This window comes from Aspergillus sclerotioniger (assembly GCF_003184525.1).
Source record: "Aspergillus sclerotioniger CBS 115572 chromosome Unknown BO94scaffold_18, whole genome shotgun sequence".
NCBI lineage: Eukaryota > Fungi > Ascomycota > Eurotiomycetes > Eurotiales > Aspergillaceae > Aspergillus > Aspergillus sclerotioniger.
Window position 1 is genome coordinate 190,663 of NW_020291008.1, and position 24,797 is coordinate 215,459.

A 24,797-nucleotide genomic window follows, 5' to 3' on the forward strand; every position below is an offset into this window, starting at 1 on the left:
ACGAATCGCCTTAATAAATGTACAGTGGAATCTACATCTGAGTTGCAGCAGCAATACCCATCCTTCCATTTCAATCCCCTTGGAAATGATCACTATCTAAGGCTTCTCGCGCCAAGCATCACCCAAGAATTCCTCTATTCCAGTAACCTTATAGTCGGGCAGCAGCCGATTCCACTCATCGGAGACCTCAAAAGACCGGGCAGGAATGGCTAACAAAATCCCCGAGGCAAAGAACTTCGCGAGCGAGTCTACCTGCTCCGGTGGAATAGAAGGGTGATCCAGTCTGGGTACCCATGAGGTCTCCCATGTTCCGGCTGTCAGGTCCTGTGCCTTGACTCGCTCGATCTCAAATGGCGTTCCACCTAGATGATGCGTGTCAATACAGGCTTTCTGTCCGAATATGTAAAGCTTGACGCACCGCGAAGTTTCTCCCCGAGAGCGATGAGTTGCGCGATGGAGACACTCGAGCCTCGGATGCCTCCAACAACTGGCCACTCGCCTTCGAAGTCGATAGCTCGGGCTACCACATTGGCGACATCCTGTACGGTTGTGAAAACAAGACGGTTGTCGTCGCCACCATCTAGCAGAATGGCTCGGCGTTTCGCAAAGTCGAATGGAGTTTCAATGGAGTGCACATGTCGGGATGACTGATACGGGTGGGTCAAGTAGTTCACGAAGAGGCCCGGTTGGAAGAGCGTATATTCAAGAACCTACAGATGAGGTGAGTCAGATCTCCAGTGTCCGCATCAACATCTCCCTCCACTAACGCTTACCTTCTTGTCCTTGTTCAGCTCTTCAAGGTACCTGCGAGTTTCTCCCTTGTAAGCATACCAGCTCAGATGCTCCAGACCGGATCTGAAGATATTAGCAAATGACTGCCATACTGGGAGAGGTTCACTCACGAAGCCCATTCGCTAGGGGCAAACCTCTTCACGCCGGCTTGAATGGCGGCATCGATGAGGTTTTTCTGGACTTTGCTCGTTGGATCATCCTGGGTGGTGACGAAGGAGAGCAACGTGTGCACTCCTTGCAGAATTTGGGTCAACTGCGCTGGGTTATTATAATCTGCCTTAGCCCATGTAAGGCCTGGGGTAGAGCCCTCAGTAGGAGCATCCTGTAAATCAGTTAGTACGTCAATATCCCATGAATAACGCGAATATGGGAGCGGACCTTCCGAGAGAGAATCAAGATCTCATGCTTCTTAGCTGCAACGAGCACATCGATGATCTCTCCAGCAACATCTGATGGGTGTCAATGACGCTGTAGCCTCTCAAAGTAAGGGAGACATACTGCCTGAGCCGCCAGCCATCGCAATCTTGACCATTTTGTTGAATCGGGTAAGATGGGTGGTCCCCTTTAGAGCAGAAGAGAAGATGATGTTGGAAAGGATAGAAGAGAGTAAATTCCTGTTTGAAGTCTGACGTTGTTACCGGATGCGAGCCCATCTATATAGTAGCTTTAACCGAGACTTCGGCCGAACTCAGCACCACTTAGTTATGAGACCACGAGGCTGTTAGCGATCACCACATGGATGGTGTGATCGTGGAATTGTAGAGTAGCTGCTTTTCCGAACTTTTGCTGGTTGCACCGAGAAATTCGGCCGAACTTCATACAAGCGTAATGGCCTTTTTACACATGAACGATGGTATAATCCTGTTATCCATAGAAGGGTATCTACTTTACGTATCACGCGGAATCTAAAAGTGTCGAGCTGCTGGTTGAATTGAAATATGATTATCTCTGGATGGGGGGCCATCGTACGTATACGAACTCCTTGAGAGGTTGTAGCCCGAAAGAGTTTCATTCGATTCCAGAAGCCAAACTGCAATTGTTGAATGGCAGTCATCCTGCGAAATACATGAGCAGAAGCCTACTACATTTGTAGCCCCTCACTGCAGTGAGATCCCCACGAAGAAATCATCACATCCATCCTCAATCCTTGACGCAAAGATTCGGGGTTTCGGCAAAAATGGTCTCGGGTTGTCCCACAGCGGTGGCCCAAAGACGATAGTTGCAGCTGCACAAGAAACCTTCAGTAACGAACCCTATTTTCCCGCAGGGCATTGACTTACTTGAGGGGTCTCGGAATCGGTCCCGGGGGAGGGATGACGACCTCATCCTGGCCCATCCTCACATAGCGAAGAACCAGTTCCGTCACGGGAGGGAAGTCAACTCGGTTGGTGAGGTAGATGGAAAAGCATTTGTTCTCTTCGCCACTAGGACTAATCAGTATTGTGTTCATAGGAATGTTTGGAAGAACGAAGACATACGAGACGTGAGACCACCGAACTCTCAAGGGCTCTGTCAGATCCCAGGTAATCTGGGCTGGTTGTTGGGGGCCGGGGTTTTCCCAAAGCATGTTGGAGAAGGCTGGATGGCTGTTGATAACAAGTCAAGTCAAGTTGGACTGGGTGGGATGTGCGATGGAGCTCACTGGGGACTTGCTTGGTTATATACCACGAGGTGACAACTCTTCGAAGAGTGGATCGAGAATCCGAGTGCTTTGACCGGCGTTTTGGCGTGTATGACTACGATTACAGTCATTGTACTAGCTCAACAGCATCTCTGCCATACCCTTGAGTCAGTCATTGTGTCGATCACGGTCAGAAAGTGCTTTTCAAAAGGAAGAGCATGAACATGAGGCTCGCAAGCCTGCGGTGCTGGCGAGGTTGCCTGGGCGATGAGTTGAATGCCATTATCCTATATAACAGAGACCATTGGCCAGTGTTACAAATGTCCGTGTGTCATTGAAGCGTCCAGTCAACTTGTTCCCATTATGATAGTTGGCGATATTTCTCTGCAACATGTCAGCTCACTGTCGATATGTTAGTGGGCCTGGAGAGCCTCACGCTTTCAATCCGGGAGCACTTACTAGAGATCACAAGGGGCCAGTGATTAGTGAGTTGGAGCGTCTATTCTGTCCGAACTTTCATTACCATATAAAAGGAGACATGGAGTATTACCCCGAGAACAACCCATTACACGGTGCAGGGGGCCGTGGACTAAATGCACAATACATTGTCCGATAAAATCACATCATAGGTGAGTTATTTAGAAACCAACTGGCAAGGCGTAGGCAGTAGCATTTTCACAGCTCAAGCTGCAAACAGAGTGTCTCCCAATCGGCGATCCGACAAGGGTATATAAGCTTAACAGGTGTCCGATCCCTCCTTTGTGTAACCACCGATCAATTGAAACCCTATCTACAGCCGCTGCTTGCTTTTGCTGACGTTCCTGTTCGAGGGTGTCCGCGTAATCACAATCGACCTGACTGGAATGTGACAACCAGCATTTCCGGCCAGACCAAAAAGCTCCGACGCCACCAATAATATCCGGGGACCTTTTTTGACTGGCTCGTATATGCGAGACTACAGTCATGGATAGAATGCGCGTCATCTCAGCACCATTTGCCGGAGTTTGACATAAATCTTTCCCCAGGTCTTACTGTTCTTGCAGAAAGGACTAATGTGCACGGCCTGTCTAAAGTTAATTCTCCGTGCAGGTTGGTGACAGTAAGGCAATTGCTGGAATCTAGAATGAGTTGAGTAAGCATATCAAGGTACCTGTTTCCGGGATGTGACCTACCAAATCCAATCCTGTTCAATTTGTATTCCATCAGCCTGGTGGAGCGTGCTAGATGCCAGCAACAGATTCCCATCAGCTACTTTGTGTTACAGTAAAGAGGAAAGTATTGTCTTTTATATACCAATGAAAGTATGCTATGGCATCACAATCTTCTCATTGTTGAGTATTCGTATAACCTCGCCTGTACAATGGGGTTGAAGTCAAGGCAAGTACAATATAGTATATGATAATTTATATTTGCAAGAGTTGCGTATATGGTATGGCATTTATGAGAGCCTTATTCAAATGACCATCTTTTAGCTAAAATGCACTGAACTTGCAGATGGGCGGCTCAAGAGCACGGTAAATGTTAATTTGAGCTCCAGTAGACGATGGGCTCTCAAACAGGCGATATATTCTTTCTTCTAGTTCGCGGATCTGGCACCAGAGCTAATAAACCCAAATTAATGTCTGTCCCAGTCATCTGCGGCATATCCACTGGCTAAGCCGAGTTAGTCCTAACTGACGCCGATCCGGCACTAAAAGCTGACACCTGCAGATTTGGCCGAAACTTCGAGTGGACCCCCTTAGATCAGTGGCATGTATAGATTTTAGATAAATAGCGGACAAAGCCACATTTTCTGCATTCTCGGTCTCATTCTTCGTACTCAAACATCGCGATGGTTAAGGTGGCAATTGCCGGAGGCACTGGAGGTGTTGGCCGAACCATCCTCGAGGTCTTGAACGCCTCTTCCGACCACCAAGCATACGTTCTCTCCCGCCAGGTCATCCTCATATCTCCAGTCCCTTCTCCTTCCCTCTGACCCTCTTTTAGCCTTCAAGCTCCACTCCCAATACCCTCACTGTGGACTATACCAACGTCCCCGGACTCATCTCTACGCTCGAAACCAATCAAATTCACACCGTGATCTCCGCATTCGCTGTCGCGGGCGACTCCCTTGCCACGTCCCAACTCAACCTGATTGAAGCGGCCATCCAGTCTAAAACGGTACAGCGATTTATTCCCAGTGGATATGCAATTCCATATCCAGAAGAGTACCTCACCCCCTAGACTTATCCTGCGGACAGTCCGACCGATAACCAATGCAGGAGCTTGAAAGTCCTCCCCCAGCTCAAAGACTACTTCAAGGCCATTGAAGTTCTGCGCGCCTCCCGCCTCGAATGGACCATCTTTGTTAACGGAATATTTCTCGATTACTTCGGCTCTCCGGCTCTCCGATCATATCTGAACCCGAATGTCTTCGTCCTCGATTTGGTGAACCATGTCGCCGCGATTCCCGGTGACGGCAACGTGCCGGTAACATTTACTTACACATTCGACCTGGCGCGGTTTGTTGTTGCAGCATTGGACTTGTTGGACTGGCCCGAGGAAAGCCGCGTGGTGGGGGATGAGCTCACCTGGAACGAGTTTGTAGGCCTGGCAGAGGGTATTCTGGGTAAGGAACAGGGATCTTTCCATATAATGTGTGTGATATGTAAGTTTCGGCTAATCCGGGTGTAGGGACAAAATTTACTATCTACCACGATAGCATCGAAAAACTGCAGCGATTTGAGATCACCGAGTTACCCGGTCATCGGGCGCTGTACAAGGCTTTCCCGCAAAAGGCATTCCAGTGGTTCATGGCGATTTTCGAGCTGTTCACGGCGGACGGGAGTTCACAGATTGCGATGGAGGGGGCATTGAATGAGCGATTTCCGGATATACAGCCTTTGACGGTAAGGGAAGTGTTGGAAAGGTACTGGCAGAAGTAGAAGTAAGAGTAGGAGTAGTTAGAAGAACCGGCCCCGATGCCGGCGGTGCCCCGGAGATGTCTCCGCGGTGGAGCCGTGCCGGGGCCGACCCCGCATCCTCTCGCTTTCTCTCGGAAATTTCTCCTCGTTAAATTCCTGGTTTCCATCCCTCGGTCAGCTTATCTCGCGTTGAGGCTCTATTTCCAACGCTTCGGAAAAGGACCAGACCCCTCCAGCGTCCATGTCTCACCTGCGGAGCAAGGTCATCCGAGAGTCATCGAATCCATGGCCTCAGCGCTGGCTACCCCGGTGGACAGCTCGAGGTCCCCGGCCATGGCCACTGACAGTCACCGTCGATCCACCAGCACCGACGGGTCAACCCCCGCAAAGCGTCTGAGAAGGGCGTCGGACTCCCCGGCCAAGCACCCAAATGCACCGCGCCAGAAGATCACGAGGGCCTGCGATCACTGTAAAGAAAAGAAGACCCGCTGTACTGGAACCCTCCCCTGCGTCCGCTGTACCAGACTAGCACTGCCGTGCGAGTACAATGCGGCTTACTCGCGGGGGTTGCCCCCCGATCCCCTCCCCGCTCTGTCGTCGATGGCCGACAACTGTGACTGTGCTCCTCCTGCCAAAAAAGCTACCGCTGCTGACAGAGACCTGGGCCGTCGACAGTCACTATCCGCGCGTCAGTCTCCAAGGGCAGTTGCAAGCACACGTCTGCAACCCCAGTTCCGGAATGAATTCTCGCAGCGCAATTCTCCCGACCCCGCCGTAACCGACTTGGAAGGCAACTATCTCGGGCCTGCATCGGGGGTATCCTTTCTCAACCGTGTCTGGCGCCGCCTGCATCAGGATGAAGTGCACGCGATTCCTGATCGCCCGGAGAATGAGCCCTCCCCCAAGAACACGTCCGTGTTCATGTTTGGCGATAAACCTTACTCGGACTATCGCGAGGTTGTCTTTACACTTCCTCCTTTCAACATAGCGCAAGAGCTGGTAGACATCTACTTTGATTTTTCCATGGTTACGTATCGCTTTCTACATCAGGGGAGTGCAGAGGAGTGGCTCCGACAGGTATATGCAAATAATATTTCCTCCGCTAACCTTCCGACGGGTCCTTTGGTGGTGAGGACGGCTATCATCCTCATGATATTTGCCGTGAGTACTCTCTATGAGGAGCAGAGGCCCAGCAATCAGGTAGATGGGTGGTGTAGAAGGTAAGCCTGAGTTCCGGTACTATTGCTATTAGCATGCTGAGCCATTGTAGCGAGCAGTGGTATGCGGCGTCCAAGTACATGACTTCGCTGGAGTCCGGACCTCCCCGACTGGAAACGGTCCAGGCAAGGTTAGGTCAATGTCTCTACTTGCTGTCCACCTCCAGGGCCAATGAGTGTTGGTATTCTTTTGGAACCGCTCTCCAGCTTGTAACAGCCCTGGGCCTGCACCGGAAGTTCCCAGGCAAGCTGCCGAAGGGAGGGAATACCTATCTAGAACGGGAGCTCCGTAAGCGCATCCTGTGGAGCGCCTATATGCTCGACAGGTATCTCAGCGTCATGTTCGGTAGGCCGCGGTTGTTGCATGATGAAGACATCGATCAAGACCTTCCGGATGAGGTTAATGATGAAGACATGCTACAAGATGATCCTGCACAAAGAACCGGGTCCGCCGATTGCATGATGGTTGCATCCATCCTGCACTTCAAGTGGGTTACATTCTTCCACTTTGATGCTGATACTGATCATGTAGACTTGGTCGTATCCTTGGTGATATCTCCCGACAACTATACACGGTGAATCCTTCCTCACGGAGTCCACCTCTGGAGACGGCTGCTCGGCTCACCTCCGAGCTGGAGCAGTGGAAATCTGCCGCACCGCCGCTATTCAACAGTGTTCGCGCAACAAGCCTCATCCCACCGCTGTGTAGGCAAAGTCAGGTTTTACAACTGGCATACTCACATGCTGTCATCCATGCAACCAGATCTTTCCTCTTAAATGACTTTTCGGATTTGAGGCGCAGACCGCAAGTTCCACATCCGGTGGTGTCTAGCCATGTGCGCAAGTGCGTTCAAGCCGCCCAGGAAGTCATGGAACTGGTGGATGGCTTGGCCAAACAGAGCGTCTTAATTCAGTCGTTTTGGTTCACACATTATGTGTGCTTCTGTGCAATCACCGTCGTCTATATCTATACCATCCAACAGCATCGAGCATCCGACTTAGAGACATCGTCGCCAGGTTCTGAAGATGTCGATCGTCTAAGCTCGCTCTTCAGGCTTGCGGAGACATGCCAGCAACACCTCGCAGAGGCCACCCGCAAGAACTGCCCCAGTCGTCGCTATAGTATCATCCTCGAGGAGCTAAGAAAGGAAGTCCATCGTCAGATTGGTCCGCACTCTGGCTGCATCGACAACTCATCCCAGCAGGTCCGGGCCAGATCCAGCACCAACCAGGAGCCAGCCGTAGAACAACAAATCACTCCATCTCACATGTATCCCCAAATTCCCCTAGACAGTCCGTTCAATTACTCCGACGGCCTACAGGCTACGGATCTCCAAACCTTTGGACCCGATGGTGATATCGGCCTAATTGATAACCTGGAGGGATCGGTCTGGTGGACACAATTAGACTGTTGGGTGAGTTTATAAGCATTATCATATGGTTCTATGCTAATTTGGATCTGCATAGGCGTTTACGAACCTTCCCGGTGACCCTTCGACACTCGGCCTATAATAACAATTTTTTTCATCATGATATCATTCGTTTGATCGTCTTCCGAGTGAACATGAAAGCGACCTTGACGTGCTGTCCCGCATGGCTGGAGCAGTAGACAGGGCATTAATCTACTCCTGGAGTGGGATGCGCCACGGCACTCTTGTATGGACTACATCATTTCCGGGTCGCTCAATTGGCGCAAGGATGATCTCCGAGGGCAACCGCGCGTGGAAAGGTCATGTCAGCAGTTATCCGCATGGTTTCTGGGATTCATCCACGACAATTCGTCGGATAAATATCCGAGCTCCCCCGGCATTTCCGCGAGCTGCATCAAAGCACCCAATTAGTTCCATTGTCACTGCCTGGAGTATCCAGAATTCCAGGATTGAGGACGTATTAAAGGCTTGTCTTTCGTCACGCTCCTTGCATTAATGAAAACCAACTCAGCTCACAATCAATCCATCCTATGAAGTAACACCTGCTAAACCACTACCCAAGATGCTGTCTACAATTGCTCCGCAGCCACCAACCCTACATGAACCTCTATCTAAAGGTGATCACATCCTGCCTTTAGAATCTCAGAGAGAGCCCTTGACAATTGATGAGCTTGTTCGCCAACGTGCGTCGCTGGGAGCTTCACAACCTATCATATCCTACCCGCGGACCGGCATCGAATATGTGAACTATCCTCTCCATCAATTGGATGTCTTTGCCTTTCGCGTCTCCAAGGCGCTAGCAGATCGTCTTCCTCCGCGGGCATCATCTGCAGAAACCCCCAAAGTCATTGCTCTGCTGGGTCCATCAGATCCCAACTACCTTGTGATGCTACTTTGTCTTGCAAAACTTGGTCACAGCGGACTACTCCTGTCGACACGGATCTCCGTGGACGCCTACGTGTCACTGCTGGAGAGAACAGAATCAAGACATATCTTCATCCACAGCGCTTTCCGAGACACCGCTTTGGATATCAAGAAAAGGCTGCCCGATCTAGTTATCGACGAGATACCCACCGAAGAAAGCTATCACTATCCAATCACGGAGGATGTCGACACGAACCTTGTCCCAAATCTGGACCCAGCCGTCGAGTCCAAGTACATTGCATGGATTATCCACTCCAGTGGCTCGACTGGACTTCCCAAGCCTATCTTTCACACCCAAACCGCTGCCCTCAAGAACTACTCCGGGCACATGAACATGTCCGGATTTGTCACTTTGCCGCTGTACCACAACCATGGGATCAGTTGTCTGTTTCGGACGATCCACGCCTGCAAGCAGCTGCACCTCTATAACGCCAATCTTCCGCTTACAAGACAGTATTTGCTCGATATTATGGATGCGAATGATTTCGAGATCTTCTACGGTGTCCCGTATGCTCTAAAGCTGCTCGCTGAGACACAAGAGGGGATATATGCTCTTGCCAAGTTCAAGGCTGTGATGTTCGGGGGCTCTGCATGTCCAGACTCGCTGGGAAACCTGCTGGTAGAAAATGGCGTCCACCTCATCAGCCACTACGGATCGTAAGCATGCGTCACATCAGCCCTGACCATTGACACTGCTAATGTTGTGCAGCACCGAAACCGGCCAATTGATGATGTCCACCAGGCCTCGAGACGACAAAGGCTGGGACTGGCTCCGTCCGTCTGACATCGTCAAGAAGTTTCTGCGCTTTGAAGAGCGCTTCCCGGGGGTGTTAGAACTCGTGTGTCTAGATGGCTGGCCCTCTAAGGTCATGACCAATCGGCCAGATGGCTCCTATGCCACAAAAGACTTGTTCGTCAAGCACCCCACAATGGAGGCATACAAGTACTATGCCCGTCTAGACGACACAATCGTTCTGGTCAACGGCGAGAAGGTCAACCCACTCGATCTAGAAGGACGGGTCCGACAAAGCAGCACTGTTGCCGAATCCATTGCGTTCGGCGCTGGCAAAGCCCATATTGGGCTGGCCGTAATCCGGGCCTCTGGCACCGAGACTCTCTCTGACGAGGAGATCATTGACAGCATTTGGCCCGCCGTCGAGAAAGCCCACGAGTCGCTGCCTGCATTCGGGCAGCTCTCCAAGAGTATGGTCTGCGTCTTGCCAGCAGACACCCCTTACGCTCGCACAGACAAAGGCACCATCATTCGGCAAGCCTTCTATAAAACCTTCAACTCTGTGATCGAGGAGAGCTACGCAGCTGCAGACGCCATGACCGGCACTCTGGTCCTGTCCGAGCCTGAGCTGAGGGTCTTCCTCAAACAGCATCTCCTCCAGATCCTCTCCCTCAAGGATCCGGGTCTCCTAACCGACGATGCCGACTTCTTCTCCCTGGGCATGGACTCCCTGCAGGGCAGCCAGCTGCGCTCCATCCTCGTCCAGACTCTCGACACCCACGGCCACCAGCTTGGACTCAACATCGCTTTTGAGCAGCCCACCATCGTCTCGCTCGCCCGCTACCTGGACGTCCTCCAGACTGACAGCCTCCCAACATACTCGGAACCCATCCACGACCAGATGCGCGCCCTCATCGACCAATTCAGCCACTTCGAACAGCACATCCCCCGTCCCAACACCCTCACCGGCCGATACATCGTAAGCCCTCCCCCCTCTGCCTCCCTCCACCCACTAACCACCCCCTCAGGTCCTCACCGGTGCCACCGGCTCCCTGGGCAGCCACCTCGCCCACCAACTCTCCCTCCACCCCTCCGTCCACAAGATCTACTGCCTCATCCGCGCCTCCTCCCCCATCGAAGCCTACCAACGACTCCACAACGCCCTCCACACCCGCCATCTATACACCTCTCTCCCCAGCACCTCCAAAGCCAAACTCATCGCCCTCCCGGCCCCCTCCCTCTCCCACCCAACCCTCTCCCTCCCCCAATCCACATACACCACCCTCCTCACCGAAACCACCGACATCATACACTGCGCCTGGCCCGTCAACTTCAACCTCCACCTCACCAGTCTCGCCCACGACACCCTCCCAACCCTCCTCAACCTCCTCACCCTCTCCCTGAACACCCACCGCCCCACCCCCGCCACCTTCAACTTCTGCTCCTCCATCAGCAGCGTCATCGACTCTCCCACCACCCCGATCCCCGAATCCATCCCCGACACCCTCACCGCCGCCCAAAACATGGGCTACGCCCAACTCAAACTCATCGCCGAACACATCTGCGCCAACGCCGCTTCCCAATCCCCTTCCCTAACAGCCCGCATCCTCCGCATCGGCCAAATCATCGGCGACACCCACCACGGCATCTGGAACGCCACAGAAGCCATTCCCCTCATGATCCAATCCGCCGTGACTGTCGGCGCATTGCCGAAACTCGATGAATGGATGCGCTGGTTACCTGTTGATGTGGTTGGCGGTGCTGTGGTCGACATTATCCTACCTTCCACAATTGAAGAAGCCCCCAATAAAGCACTAGTCTACAACATCACAAACCCCACCGCCTTCCACTGGACCTCCGACCTCCTTCCTACTCTCCGTACCGCGGGGCTGCAATTCACTGAACTCGAACCCACGGAATGGATATCCCGTGTGCGGGACGTTTCGGATCCCAAGGTTAACCCGCCTGTTAAGTTGGTTTCCTTCTGGGAGGGGAAATATGCGGGTGTTAAGCCGTTCAAGGGGTTGGAGTTTGTGACAGAGAGGGCGAGGGAGAGGGCGTCGGGGTTGGAAGGCGTGGAAGGGTTGGATGCGGAGTTGGTGGGGAGGATGGTGGCGTGGTTTAGGGGGGTTGCGTGGGTTTAGGTTTTGCTTTGTTTGTTTGTCGGTGAGATTTTTTTTTTTTTTTTTTTTTTTTTTTTGGTTTTGGGGGGGTATATAGATATCATGCTGGATATGTGATTTGGTGTGAAGGACTCGATTGAAGATTGTGTTTATATGATTTGAAATCGGCCTTGTTTATATCTAGATGGATTGAATAGAGTAACATATCCATTGTAGCATTTAATGTCGGAAGACCGCCGGTCCTCCGGAGTACGATAGGCAACTACAGTCATGTGATGCCCCTTTTTCACACCACTACTTTATCTATATAAAGACCATCAGTAGCAATACTTTAAATAGTTATCCAATTTATTCATTCTTACTAAATCTATATTATATCACTTCAGTGGCTATTCTAACAGGTTATAAGTTATCTAGATTAATAATATTATTAACAAGAATCACTTAATTACTTTATTAATAAGTCTATTAAGATAATCATTCTATCCCCCCCCGCGCATGATATCAGTAACTTGTATTAACTAAATTAAGTCTTATTAAGTTTTTTGAAACCCTATCAAAAACAACTACTATATCTCTATATAAGAAAATTATTATTATATTCTTTCTACCTCTAAACAAGCAGAAAAATATATTAAAATAATTTCTATAATCTGTAATACTATAGTAAGTTGTTAGACGCTGTCAAACCCTAGGATCGCTTCTCCCTGTTCCTGTTAGCTTAGCTTCCGTTCCAATACGTACCTTCGAACTGAATCGAGGCAAGTCAGACTGATGACTATCTAAGGTGACTGGTCCTGAACAAGAGAAGAGAAGTAAGGCCAGATAGTGCCGCGCAGCTATCCGTAAGTAAGTGCGGACGAGTGTTGTTGCTAAGCTTTCCAAACGTATGGTTACTTAAAGACAGTTGTATTGAGCACGAAGAACAGAACTAGCTAAGTACATGAAAGAGTGTCCTTATATCCTATCCTTCGTCATGGCGTCGCCATGCTATGTCATGCCACTGATATGTTATTTCATGTCGCTGCTATGTCCTGTCGTAGCGCCGACATGTTGTAGCGTGTCGGTGACATGTCCACCGTGGTCACGTGTCGTGTAACCGTTCCGGTCATCGGTGGCTCAGATCGGGATTCTACTCGATAAGAGTCCTGGCTTTTCCGGACGTGGCCTTCTGCCTGATGAGTCCGCCTCACTAGTTCGTTCAGCTAGCAGGGGTCCGTAACAGACGCCTCAGGCAATCCCGTGACAGATGGTGCGCCAGGGTCACGGGACTTGCAAGGAGATGAGTGTTATAGACCCCTGCTAGTTACACTACTAGCGAGGCGGACTCGTCAGGCAGAAAGCACCGAGAAGGTAATGGTCAGACAGACAGCAACTCTTATCGAGTAGAATCCCGATTTGAGTAACACCCGGAACGACCACGCGTCACGTGACCATCTACCATCGGATCTACCATCGGAAGTATATCCAAGGTATACTAGGAACTTTGGACCATGATTAGATCGACTATCGATCTATTTTGAATGGTATATGATATGGTATACGAAGGATAGGATATAAGGACACTCTTTCATGTACTTAGCTAGTTCTGTTCTTCGTGCTCAATACAACTGTCTTTAAGTAACCATACGTTTAGAAAGCTTAGCGACAACACTCGTCCGCACTTACTTACGGATAGCTGCGCGGCACTATCTGGCCTTACTTCTCTTCTCTTGTCCAAGACCAGTTGTCCTAGATAGTCATCAGTCTGATACAGCCTCGACTCAGTTCAAAGGTACGTATACCAGTGAAGCTAAGCTAACCGGGACAGGGAAGCGATCCTAGGGTTTGACAGTAAAGTTAAGAAATTATTTAAAGTAAATAGTTAATATTTTATAAATAATAAGATAAAGATAATAGATATTATATCTTATCTTATATCTGCACTTCTTTTACTATAAAAATAATATATTAAAGAAATATTTACTATAACACGAGAGAACTTTATTTAAAAGAATTATTAAGTCTTCTAATTATATTAATTAAATAATTCTATAAATCTGTAAAGAGATATTAAGTGATATTATTAAGATATTAAATAAAACTTATAATAATCAGTATAAGAATTTATATAATATATTTACTAGTAGTACTTACAGCTATCTGAACTATATATAAAAATTAATAGAAAAATTTTATATCTATAAACCTTCAGTAATGAATAAGATAGTATTAAAGCTATTCTTAAGTCTTATTATCCTGAAAGTCTTATACTGTAAGTAATAAGATATTATTATAACTCATTTCTATATCTTAATCTAGAAAAAGTAAGTCTTTATAAAATAACTAACCAGTTACTATAAAAAATTCTTTAAATATATCTATAAGTCAAAGTATACTTTATATAAACTTTAACAAGCTATAATTTTAGAATACCAATATTTATTAATTAACTTATTAAAATCAGCTTTAAGCTATTAAAAAATCCCTGTATCTATTAAAAAAATAATATCATTCTTTCATTATTTATTAATAATTTTATAATTACAGTATTAAAGATAAAAGATCTTAATAAAATTAAATATCATTTATCCCAGTTATTCAGATTAAAAGAATTAAATAAATTAAAAATCTTTTCAAAATACAATATTATAATCTATATATATCAAAGAATCTTGAATTATTATAGAAATACAACACTTCTCTATTACTGCTATATTAATAATATTATTATATTAAAGACTTAACTGTGTTAATATAATAGTACTAATTATTAATATTAATATTTACCAGAGCTCTACTAGCTATTTAAACTAGCTAGTAATAAAATCATATCCTAATTTATAATATTTTATTTTTTATTTATAATAACAACTCTAAGCCTCTACTAAGCTAGATATAAGTCTTTAAGATAATATATTAATATATAAAGATAAATATTAACTTAAACATTATTTTCAGCAGAGATTTATTTTAAAATTTAGAAATCTTTATTAATATAATCTATATAGACTATAAGAATAGTAAGTTTATAAAAAAAATATTATATTTTATACAGAATTACGTCCCTCAATATAAAGAATATTTCCTACGAAACATCAACCTCCCCACACGCATCCCCAACCACACAAACAACTCTCAAATCCCCCAACCCCTCTCCAACCCAAAACGTAACCCCCTCTCCATCAACCGGAGCCTTCCAATCCTGCATCACCACATCCCAAATACTCAAATCCTTCCTTGTCACAGTCAACTCCAGAGTCTGACTCTCCCCTGGCGCCAGTGTCCCCGTCTTCTCAAACTGTCGGAGTTGTTTAGCGGGCGTGTCGATCCCCAGCACATCACTTCCGGGTAGTCCCACGTATAGCTGTGCCACCGCGCGGCCACTGTAATTCCCCGTGTTGGTCACGGTGACTTGGATGGAATAGGCGATATCCCAGAGGGCGGGGTTCCCTCCCTGCGCGCCACCGGCGCGGGGGGCGGGTTTCGGGGTGGTGCTGTAGCCGGAGGGGTAGGGGTAGGCAGTGGAGGAGTTGGAGGGAATGGAGGACGGGTTGTCGAGGTAGGGGTAGAGGTAGCGCCAGATGCGGGTTAGGGTGGAGGGCCAGGCGACTTCGGAGGGGCTGGGGAGGGAGGTAGGGTACACGGGGGTTGGGCCTTTGGAAGGGCGGGTAGCGGGGTAGGTGGTGTTCGGGGGGTTAATGGGGGTGAGGACCGGGGAGGAGTAGGTGAAGGTGGTGTAGGAGAGGCCGTGGCCGAAGGGGTAGCGTGGCGTGATGTTGGCTTGGAGGAAGTGGCGGTAGTCAATATAGAGGGTTTCCGTGAAGGGGTCTTGGATTTGGCCAAATGCTTGGTCGAGGAGGCCCACGCTGGAGGGGTAGTCGGATTCTTGGTAGGGAATGGTGTACGGGAGGTGGCCGCTGGGGGAATATGTGCCGAAGAGGACGTCCGTCAGGGAGTAGCCGGCTTCTTGGCCAGGGAGGTGGGCGATAAGCACGGATTTGACGGAGGGGAGGTCGATCCAAGATTCCAGAATAAGAGGGCCAACGGTGTGGATGATTACGACGACGCGAGAGAATTTGGCAGCCGCGGCGGTGACGAGGTCGTCGCCATTGTGCCAGGCGTAGAGGTCGGCGGTGGTGCGGTCGCCCGGGTTGCTTTCGACGGTGATGTAGTTTTCGCCGGAGTCGGCGTTGATGAAGACGAGGGCAATAGAGGACGAGTTGACGGACAGGGAAGAAGGAAAGGAGTCGGTGATGTGGAACTGGGCGTTGGAGGAGAGGTTGGCGATGGCTTCTTGGGGGGTGGCGAGGTAGGGCAGACGCGAAGTGCCGCTGCCCCAGCCCATGGTGAGGACGCCGTTATCGCAGCCTTGATCAGTGCATGAGTTCAGCCCATTGGAGTTGGGCCCGGCGTCGGTGCCGAAGATGTGCAGAGAGTCGGCAGTGGAGAGGGGGAGGGTGTGGTTGTCGTTCTTGAGAAGGGTGATGGCGTCTCGGGCGATGGCATGAGCGGTGATGTTGTGGTCACCTTGGACGTTGACATACTGGTTGACGACACCGGAGGGGGAGATGAGGGCTCCGGGATAGAGAGGCCCAGTCTCGTCGAGAGTGTTGCTGGAGAAATTCGGCAGGGGGTAGTCTTCGTCCTGACCCATCTGGTACCAAGTGGCGACGATGCGGGTGACCTGGGAAGAGGTTAGGGCTGTTGAGGATAGCAAATGAGGGATACGGACCATGTCGTTGAGACGGTCAATGGGGACAGAGCCATTGAGAATCGAACGAGAAAGCTCCGAGCCCCAGTAGCTGTCTCCGAGCAGAGGAATGGCCCCATCGCCTGGCATGCTCATGTCGAGACCGGCCAATGCGGACGACACGCCACCGAGTTGGGCGAGCCAATCGGTCACAACGAAGCCTTGGAAGCCCAGTTCGTCCTTGAGGATTCCGTTGATGAGGAGGCTGTTCTGGCTACAGGTGGACCGATTGACCTGGAACAATTAGTGACTTGGATACTATGATACGAATGCACTCACGTCGTTGTAGGCCATCATCACCGAGCCGGTCCCGGCTCGGACACCCTCCGCAAAAGGCCACAGGTAGATTTCATGAAGGGTTCTGTCATCGATGTTCGAGGAGTACCCTTGCGTAATCACACTACTCTCCCGGTGCATTTCCTGCTCATTGCCGATGAAATGCTTGAGACACGAGATAGCCCCGGTACTCTGCATCCCCTTGATGGTCAAGGCACCCCCGATAGCTTGCAGACTCGGATCCGCGCCAAAGCCCTCCCAGTTGCGGCCTCCTCTCGGCTTGCGAAAGGTAGGACCGACGACCGGGCCCAAGAGGACGTTGACTCCCTTTCCTCGAGCTTCTTGTCCGAGTTCAACACCACGCTGGTACATAAGGTCTTTGTCGAAGGTGGCACCAACCGTGACGCCGGGGGGAAAGGCAGTGTTGTGATCGGAATTGCGGATCCCCAGCGGCGAATCGTGAAGGCACAGATTGGGAATGCCGAATCGAAGGGCACTCCCGGTTTGGCCGGCACAGGGACCCATAAACATGCCGGTTCCTGTGGTAAGATTCACTTTCTCCGCTAGTGTCATGTTGCTGACAACCTTGTATGCCTTCTCGTACGCATCGGTCCATTCGGATAACCAGCCCCCCTTTGGGGCCGGGTAATAGGGGGGCGAGAAGGCTTCATCATCACGGGGGTGTAGATGACCTTCTGGAGAAGCCAGAGACCAGGGGATAAACCCCGACAGCAAAGTGAAGTATAGAAACCGAGTCATGCTCATGATTGACTTTGTCTGCAACAAGGCAGGACCGGGGAGCGAGGGCACCAGGGAACGCCAGGAAGGATGTCAGGCTGGAAATATAAGCCGGTCAGCGCAGACCCCGGTTCCATGCCCAGATTTCATCCACCATCCATCGATCATGCGATCACCAGCTGGATAAATATAAAAGCAGTGGTCATCCTGCGTGCTGTGAGGCAAGGCCAATGAAAAAGGGATAAATTGCCAGGATGCAACGCCAGGGGTGATGCCAAGGGCCCCGAAACCTCGAGATTGGGCCCGTCATTGCTGGAAAATAGACAGGTACTGGAGGGTGAGAATCAAGGGATTGGGGGTGGGAGCAAGTGATCAGCGAGGATGGCGACGGGGAGGGTCATCCCGGGGATGGCAGCGCGGAGGACGATTCCGGGCTGGATGAGGAGAAGTGGACACGGCTCATTTCGCTGCGGGTGAATGGTGCTTCATTCAGCCGAACTTCAGGGGATGGCCTGGCATGGATGCCAGCTCGGGGAATATGCAATGCAGGTCACAGGGACCCGTGGCTCGTGACAGGCCTCAGGCTACCGAGGCATTTTGGTAGGTCTCCTCCTTTCATGATTGTTCAAGTGCTTACCGGGGATTAGCAGGGGTAGTGGCAGTAGACAGCCTCTCGCCGTGGTTCGCTTCTCAATTTACTCTGTCTGCAGTTACATGACCTTCATTCAGCGTCAAAGCTACTACCAAATAGATCCAAAGAGATATTTCCCCCTGGCCACTGACATAGGTAAAATATCCATTTCGCACCAACGACTAATCCATCTTACTGGTTATAAAGATTCGTAGATACAACACAATTCCCCATCCTCAAACACCGAAGCAGAGCCAGCACTACAGTTCAAAGAGAAAGAAACCATTCCAAGTCCAATCCAGTCGTCTCATTGTCCACCCGTCGCAATAGAAGGCGCGTCGCCGGCATCAAGGCACAGCCGATCGCGGGACATCCAGTCTGCTGATGAAACAACTCCATGCATCGGGGCTCCTGCATGCCCGACACAACCCGCAGCAAGTGTTCCACGCTTAGCCCTTCATACGGCGCCTGAGGCGGAGGGAAGATCTCGCGCGGCTTCAACTGAAGCATCATAGACCCGACCAACATGGTATCGCACGCGCGACAGCAGCCGCCATGGTCTAGAAGGTATTCCATGCGTTCGTAAAGCGAGACGACGATAGAGTCAACCTTGCACTGACGCAGATGTTCGATGTGACCTGTGTGCGCGATCAGTCGTGTCCGCAACTCACACCCCCGAAGGCAACAACTCACCAATTAAAGAGCTTGGGACAGGGAGGCCAAACGTTGGAACAGGACCGGGACTCTCACGGATCGCGATGCGAGTCATGAGATGGAAAAGTGCTTTGTTGCGAAAGACCAAACCGATGTAAAGCCATCGACCCACATCATTGTTGAACGTCCTTGGAACGCTCTCCGACAGGTTCAGCATCCAGGTTTCTGCAAATGCTTCCACCGCCTCAAGACACTCGTACTCCTCGACCAGAATAGATAGCATGCACAGTGTCTCCAGGCTGATATGGCGCGGTACATTGCGGGCTCGGCAATGTATGGTGTTCAGCAGAACGTACAACGCGCCAAGATTATTGAAACATGGCGGCAGAATGTCCTCTTGATTCGACCTCTCCTTAATACTGAACTTCTCTTGGAAAAAGCGAGATGCGAAGGAGAGGTGTTTGGATGAGACCCGGATTTTCGCCTGTGTGATGTGAGAAGCGGGAGGATTGTTGCCGACACGAACAAGTTCGTTGGATGGGTTCTCTGGGACCTCGTTAGCAAGAGCGAAGCTGACGGACATGTTTGACTCCAGCCGATATGCATTTGAAATTCTGATGGGCTGTTCGGTAACATCATCAGCGGCATTGGTCTCGTCGTGTGTCTCAGGGGTCAGAAACAGTGGATGGTTTTGTTCTAGATTGGGAGCAGGTTAGCATCGAGGAAGCATGCATGGAGAGCAGATCGCAGGGAGTCTGTGAAATTGCTCAAACTCACCTATCTTGACTAAGCGGGTGTGAAACTGTCCTGCATATTCCCCCACGAGCAAGAGCATGTCCCCTCGTGGGTCAATTATGTCATATTCAGAGGCCATCGCAGTCCGAACATTTTCACAGGTTGCTGTGATTGCAGTGGATGAAGGCGCGGGTTTAAATAGGAAGATCGTGGGGGCGACGAGAAAGTAAGCAAGCAAACATGCACTGTGAATTCTCTTGACCATCCCCTAAGCAACATGCTGCATTATGAAATTACTGACTGCAGTGAATGAGAGCATTACACAGTTGTTACATACGTGAAACAAGAACAGTATGATTGTCTATATACCATTCAGCATAATGCACTTCGTTATTTCATGAGTGACCATGGCCATCTATTCTAGTCTCGTAACATAACTCTTATGTAAATCAGCACCCTAGTTGAAGTAGCCAGGGAACAGCCAGTTCATCTTCTCCCGAGACTCAGGGCTCCAGTTGGGCTGGGCAGTGCTGAGGCCAAACTTGATGGACCCTTCGATGTGCTTGGCCTGGACCAGCTCCGAGTTCTGGTTGGCAGCCAGCTCGTCCAGAACGGCGGTCACGAAGCGCTTGGCATTGATGGCGTTGGCCTTCATGTTGCCCATCACCATCTCCACGGTCACGTCCGCGGTCGACTCGTGCCAGCAGTCGTAGTCGGTGGACATGCAGATCATCTGGTAGGCGATCTCAGCCTCCCGAGCCAGCTTGGCCTCGGGCAGGCACGACATGTTGATGACGCTGCCACCCCAAGAGCGGTAGAGCTTGCTCTCGGCGCGGGTGGAGAATTGAGGACCCTCTGTGAATCAATCCGGTCAGTAAATGTGATATTTAAGCCGACAGCCCGCGATCGGATCACCTACCCATGCAGATCAGAGTACCGCGGTCGTGCAGCACCACACCCTCACCCTCCAAGCTGTGTCCACAGGCCCTAACCACCTTGGCGACACCCTCATCGAAGGGGTCTCCGAAAGGAACGTGGGCAACAACGCCTCCCTCGAAGAAGGTGAAAGGGCGAATTCCCTTGGTGCGATCGATGACCTGGTCGGGAACGACGAAATCGCGGGGCTTGATCTCCTCCTGCAAGCTGCCGACGGCAGAGAAAGCGATGATGGTACGGACACCGATGGAGCGCAGGGCAGCGATGTTGGCGCGGGCGGGAACCTCGTGGGGAGCAATCTGGTGGTGCAGACCGTGACGGCTCAGGAAAGCAACAGCAACGGTCTGCTGGTTGTGAGAGCACTGGTGGTGCAAGATGGTGATGGGGGAGGAGGGGTTGCCCCAGGGAGTCGAGACGTTCAGCGAGGCAACCTGGGTGAAGCCGGGAAGCTCACTCAGACCAGTACCGCCAATGACGGCGATACGGACGGGTCCTGCACCATGGAAAGACAGAGGATCAGTCTGTGATAGTCCTGAGAGAATTTAGCGGACTTACCGTCGTAGGTGGAGGGAAGGGCAGCCATTTTTAGAGCTAGTTGCTTTGCAGACACGATTCTCCGGAGGGGCCTGGAGGGGAGGGTGGATAGTAGACGACGCAGGGGAGAGAAGGAGAACATGCGCGGAGGGGAAAAGCGAGAATCATCTCGCAAATCTTCCAGGCATGGCGGGGTCATTGCCCAATCCGGTAATCCGCATCTTATCGGGCCCCACGTGCCGTGTCCTCAGGCATCCACTCGTCTTCGTCTTCCTCATCCTTCCCTCTTTCACCTTCCCTCTCTCTCACTTTACTTCGTTCCCTCCCTTGATCACCACCAGTATCATCCCATTTCTTCTTCTGATTATTTTTGAGAGGAAACAATACTCAATACGATTGATACACCTTCATACGCACACCTAGCGACAGACACATTTCTACATGAAAGTCTCCGATTAGAACAGCATCCATCCGATGCTACATAAGTATCTTGAACATGTGATTTCACTCAATGCCTCCACAAGACGTCTCTAAATCCAATGATTACAAACACTCCCAGGCATCTAGGCTGGGCGCCACTCATAGTGGTGGGGCCCCTTTTTCACCGGTCCAGGGTCCTCCCCAGGAACTCCCGGTTTGTAGTAGGCATGGGCTCCAAACAGGTCCATCTGCGCCTCCATGAACTTGGTGGGCAGCATCGTTCCTCCTTCATACTTCAGATACTCTAATGTGGCAGAAATGGCGGGTATGTACTGGTCAGCCACCGTTGCTGCAAGCACAATCTCCTTCAATGCATCCCACTCCTTGTGCAATTCCCGGGCAATTTCATCCACAAACTTCATATTGGTCAAATCCACTTTCATCGCTGGCTGCAAAAGGTCGGCGATGGCTTCGGACTGGATGATGCACCCGCCACGCCAGATCTGGATACACTTGCTGAGATCAACGTTCCATCCCTCATCCTTGGAAGCGCGGGCGATCAGCTCCAGGCCTTGGCAGAAGGAAGCCAAGAAAGAGCAGTAGACGGCGCGACGCAGTTTCTCAACAAAATCCTTGCGATCCTTGACTTCGATTGGCTTGGGATCGGGGATGTTGAGCTTCTGGGCGACCTTCAGTCTTTCCGCACGGTTTCCACTGGCAATGCGCATATAATGAGCTGTGGCGAGAGTAGGACCGGCAACATGTCGGTTTGCGGTTTCCATGACCGACCAGTACGGGGTCCCTTCGGTGTCATCATCATCCTGTACCACTTTGTCAAGCACGTCATTTAGCACGTAACCGTCATCTTGGCTAGCGCCTTCGCCATTCTGGTCACCCTGGGGAGTCTTTTTCGTGCGCAGGATTTGCACACCAATGTCGAGAAGGAAGTTTTTCCGCAACTCGCCTTTCTTGTTCCAGTCTTCAAAGATATCCGCGATTTCTTCGTACTTCAATCCCAGCCCGTAATGAAGGATGGCCCACGCCTCAGCAGTTGTGGATAGCATGCCACCCTCGATGCCGTTATGAACCATTTTCACAAAATGACCCGAGCCTGCGGGTCCAACGTTGGTCACACACGGGAGGCCGGTCTTTTCGTCTTTGGCCGCATATTGTTCCAGTAACGGTAGGACGAGCTCCAATGCCTCGGGGTCCCCTCCGGGCGATAAACTCGGTCCGTGGCGTGCCGACTGGTATCCACCAGAAACGCCCATGCCGATCCAACTGACACCTAGGTCTTTGCATCTCTTCTGCCGTTGCTCGGTTCGCCGGTAGTTCTCATTTCCGCCGTCAAGGATGATGTCGCCTTTTTTGAGATCGTCCTTGATCATGTCCAAAACGGAGTCCGCGGGATCGCCATGAGTGATGGAAAAGATAAATAGTTTTCGCTCCCCTTGGCCCTCCAAACTCTTGGTGAACTTGTCGATCTCGTAGAAGCCTTCAACCTTGCCCTTTCCTTTGAATTTTCCTTCGTCGCACCATTTCTTTATCCCGTCGATGTTTTCTCGTTTAGCGTCCCAGATTGACACATCGAGTCCGAGTTCCGTAAAGGCAAGGCTCATCATGGAGCCCATGTTACCGGCACCCACGATGCCGATACGCTTGAAGGAGTGGGATCGGTCATTTTGGGATGGCATGATGTCGTACCGCGATCACTGTAAGTGACAAAATAATTAACATTAATTACAGATGAGAATGGAATCGACAACCTACCGATGTTGAACTTCTTAAACGGAGGCTGTGGCGAGATGCGGCCAGGAACAACTACGCAGCGGTTACATCATGGCGGTTACCCAGCCGGACGTCATGCCAGACTCGCCGTGTTGTTGCACTTCCAGAACGTCCAACTGGTGTTCTATAGCAATTATTATTACTCACATCATCGTTCGGGCAGTGTTTAGAGTGACTTTCTTATCGTGGATGCGCCGGAAGCCCTAACCTGCAACGGCCTGCGGTTACATCATCCTGATCGAAGCATCCAAACTCAATTCCGCAACATTCATCCAGCAGTACCTCGGATCCAGACTATTTTTATCTTCATCTGATCTGCTCCTGTTGATTTAACCAGTTTGCCTGTATTTTATCTGACTCGATTTTAAACCCGCATACAACAAACACCACCACAACGACCAAGAGACAGTAATTATGTCTATCTCAGGGATCGATCAAGTTCCCTTCTCCTACGCAACCTGTTCCATCGGCTCTCCCTCATCCCCTCTCCCAGAGAAGCTGTCTGCTCTCAGCAACGCAGGTTTCACCGCAGTTGAACTCGCCTTTCCTGACATCCTTTCATACGCCGCCAGCCTCAATGGCCATGATGTCGCCCCAGACAACTATCCCGAGCTTGTCAAAGTCGCAAAGAAAATCCGCCAACTCTGCGACACCCACAATCTCAAAGTCATGATGCTGCAACCCTTTGCCAACTTTGAGGGCTGGCCACGAGGATCCAAGGAGCGAGAAGACGCCTTCAAGCGAGCCAACGGATGGAGCGAGATCATGACCGCGGTAGGGACCGACCTGCTTCAAGTCGGCTCAACCGACGCCCCCAACGACAAACTCACTACCTCCCAAGAAGATATCATAACCGACCTGCGCGAACTTGCCGACCTCCTCGGAACACGCAACCAACGCATCGCATACGAAAACTGGTGCTGGTCCTCCCACGCTCCGACCTGGAAACAAGTCTGGGAAATCGTCCGCGCTGTCGACCGCCCAAACATTGGTCTCTGTCTGGATACATTCCAAACAGCCGGCTCCGAATTCGGTGATCCCACCACCTCATCCGGTCATATCGAGGACTCATCCCTCACCACCGAACAACTCACCCAACAATACAACACCAGCTTAGACGAGCTAGCACGCACCATCCCCGCAGACAAAATCTACCTTCTCCAAGTATCAGACGCCTATAAACCCCTCTCGCCATTCAAAAACAAGGACATCGACAGCGCAAGGCCCCGCGCCCGATGGAGCCACAGTTTCCGACCCATGCCATATCGCGGCGGGTATTTGCCTATCGAGGAGATGGGGCGGGCCGTCCTGAAGACCGGGTTCCGGGGCTGGTTCTCCATGGAGATCTTTGATGGGGGCAAGACGGGCAAGGAAGAGCCGAGTGAGATGGAGCCATATGCGAAGCTCGCAATGGCGAGCGCGAAGAAATTTCTGGAAAATTGTGCAGCTGCCTAAGTTGTCAGTGCTGTTATATAATGCATGTGGCTATGCCAGCAAGTCATTGTTTCGTATTCATTACTCTGGTTTAGGTTATGGACATCGCCTTTTGACAGGGACCCACTCCAATTTACGTATGATGTTTTTTTGGTGTCCTTACACCGTAGCCTAGA

At 50.6% G+C, this 24,797-nt stretch overlaps 9 protein-coding genes across 9 annotated transcripts; 4 read left to right on the plus strand and 5 right to left on the minus strand.

The window, feature by feature from the left end:
• Window positions 1–96: 96 nt before the first annotated feature.
• On the minus strand, window positions 97–1,324 carry BO94DRAFT_598936 (NAD(P)-binding protein; the record flags this gene model as incomplete). Its single annotated transcript, XM_025616291.1, has 6 exons — window positions 97–362; window positions 419–710; window positions 774–855; window positions 903–1,114; window positions 1,153–1,241; window positions 1,291–1,324. The coding sequence occupies 6 exons, from the start codon at window positions 1,322–1,324 to the stop codon at window positions 97–99; spliced, it is 975 nt and encodes a 324-aa protein (XP_025466166.1).
• Window positions 1,325–1,932: 608 nt separating this feature from the next.
• Window positions 1,933–2,359, minus strand: BO94DRAFT_586754 (uncharacterized protein; the record flags this gene model as incomplete). The annotated part of the gene is made up of 3 exons (XM_025615775.1): window positions 1,933–2,017; window positions 2,073–2,216; window positions 2,271–2,359. The coding sequence occupies 3 exons, from the start codon at window positions 2,357–2,359 to the stop codon at window positions 1,933–1,935; spliced, it is 318 nt and encodes a 105-aa protein (XP_025466167.1).
• A 1,878-nt stretch (window positions 2,360–4,237) lies between these two features.
• Window positions 4,238–5,350, plus strand: BO94DRAFT_519199 (NAD(P)-binding protein). Its single transcript, XM_025610060.1, has 4 exons — window positions 4,238–4,349; window positions 4,400–4,620; window positions 4,675–5,021; window positions 5,087–5,350. The coding sequence occupies exons 1-4, from the start codon at window positions 4,245–4,247 to the stop codon at window positions 5,335–5,337; spliced, it is 924 nt and encodes a 307-aa protein (XP_025466168.1). The 5' UTR covers window positions 4,238–4,244; the 3' UTR covers window positions 5,338–5,350.
• A 251-nt stretch (window positions 5,351–5,601) lies between these two features.
• BO94DRAFT_468679 (Zn(II)2Cys6 transcription factor) lies at window positions 5,602–8,045 on the plus strand (the record flags this gene model as incomplete). Its single annotated transcript, XM_025608271.1, has 4 exons — window positions 5,602–6,536; window positions 6,587–7,021; window positions 7,066–7,948; window positions 8,001–8,045. The coding sequence occupies 4 exons, from the start codon at window positions 5,602–5,604 to the stop codon at window positions 8,043–8,045; spliced, it is 2,298 nt and encodes a 765-aa protein (XP_025466169.1).
• Window positions 8,046–8,285: 240 nt separating this feature from the next.
• On the plus strand, window positions 8,286–11,804 carry BO94DRAFT_112654 (putative NRPS-like enzyme). Its single transcript, XM_025605516.1, has 3 exons — window positions 8,286–9,544; window positions 9,597–10,599; window positions 10,649–11,804. The coding sequence occupies exons 1-3, from the start codon at window positions 8,526–8,528 to the stop codon at window positions 11,762–11,764; spliced, it is 3,138 nt and encodes a 1,045-aa protein (XP_025466170.1). The 5' UTR covers window positions 8,286–8,525; the 3' UTR covers window positions 11,765–11,804.
• A 2,985-nt stretch (window positions 11,805–14,789) lies between these two features.
• On the minus strand, window positions 14,790–17,655 carry BO94DRAFT_519209 (beta-glucosidase). Its single transcript, XM_025610061.1, has 3 exons — window positions 16,755–17,655; window positions 16,458–16,709; window positions 14,790–16,409 (listed from the first exon to the last, which is right to left on the minus strand). The coding sequence occupies exons 1-3, from the start codon at window positions 17,514–17,516 to the stop codon at window positions 14,811–14,813; spliced, it is 2,613 nt and encodes an 870-aa protein (XP_025466171.1). The 5' UTR covers window positions 17,517–17,655; the 3' UTR covers window positions 14,790–14,810.
• Window positions 17,656–18,349: 694 nt separating this feature from the next.
• On the minus strand, window positions 18,350–19,648 carry BO94DRAFT_576146 (uncharacterized protein; the record flags this gene model as incomplete). The annotated part of the gene is made up of 3 exons (XM_025615117.1): window positions 18,350–18,758; window positions 18,814–19,470; window positions 19,552–19,648. 3 exons carry the CDS (start codon window positions 19,646–19,648, stop codon window positions 18,388–18,390), a joined length of 1,125 nt encoding a protein of 374 aa, XP_025466172.1. The 3' UTR covers window positions 18,350–18,387.
• Window positions 19,649–19,966: 318 nt separating this feature from the next.
• On the minus strand, window positions 19,967–23,093 carry BO94DRAFT_557568 (6-phosphogluconate dehydrogenase, decarboxylating; the record flags this gene model as incomplete). Its single annotated transcript, XM_025613935.1, has 4 exons — window positions 19,967–20,364; window positions 20,429–20,938; window positions 21,506–21,509; window positions 21,585–23,093. 4 exons carry the CDS (start codon window positions 23,091–23,093, stop codon window positions 19,967–19,969), a joined length of 2,421 nt encoding a protein of 806 aa, XP_025466173.1.
• A 254-nt stretch (window positions 23,094–23,347) lies between these two features.
• On the plus strand, window positions 23,348–24,781 carry BO94DRAFT_112704 (sugar phosphate isomerase/epimerase family protein). Its single transcript, XM_025605517.1, has one exon. The coding sequence runs from the start codon at window positions 23,602–23,604 to the stop codon at window positions 24,640–24,642; it is 1,041 nt and encodes a 346-aa protein (XP_025466174.1). The 5' UTR covers window positions 23,348–23,601; the 3' UTR covers window positions 24,643–24,781.
• The last annotated feature ends 16 nt before the right edge of the window (window positions 24,782–24,797 follow it).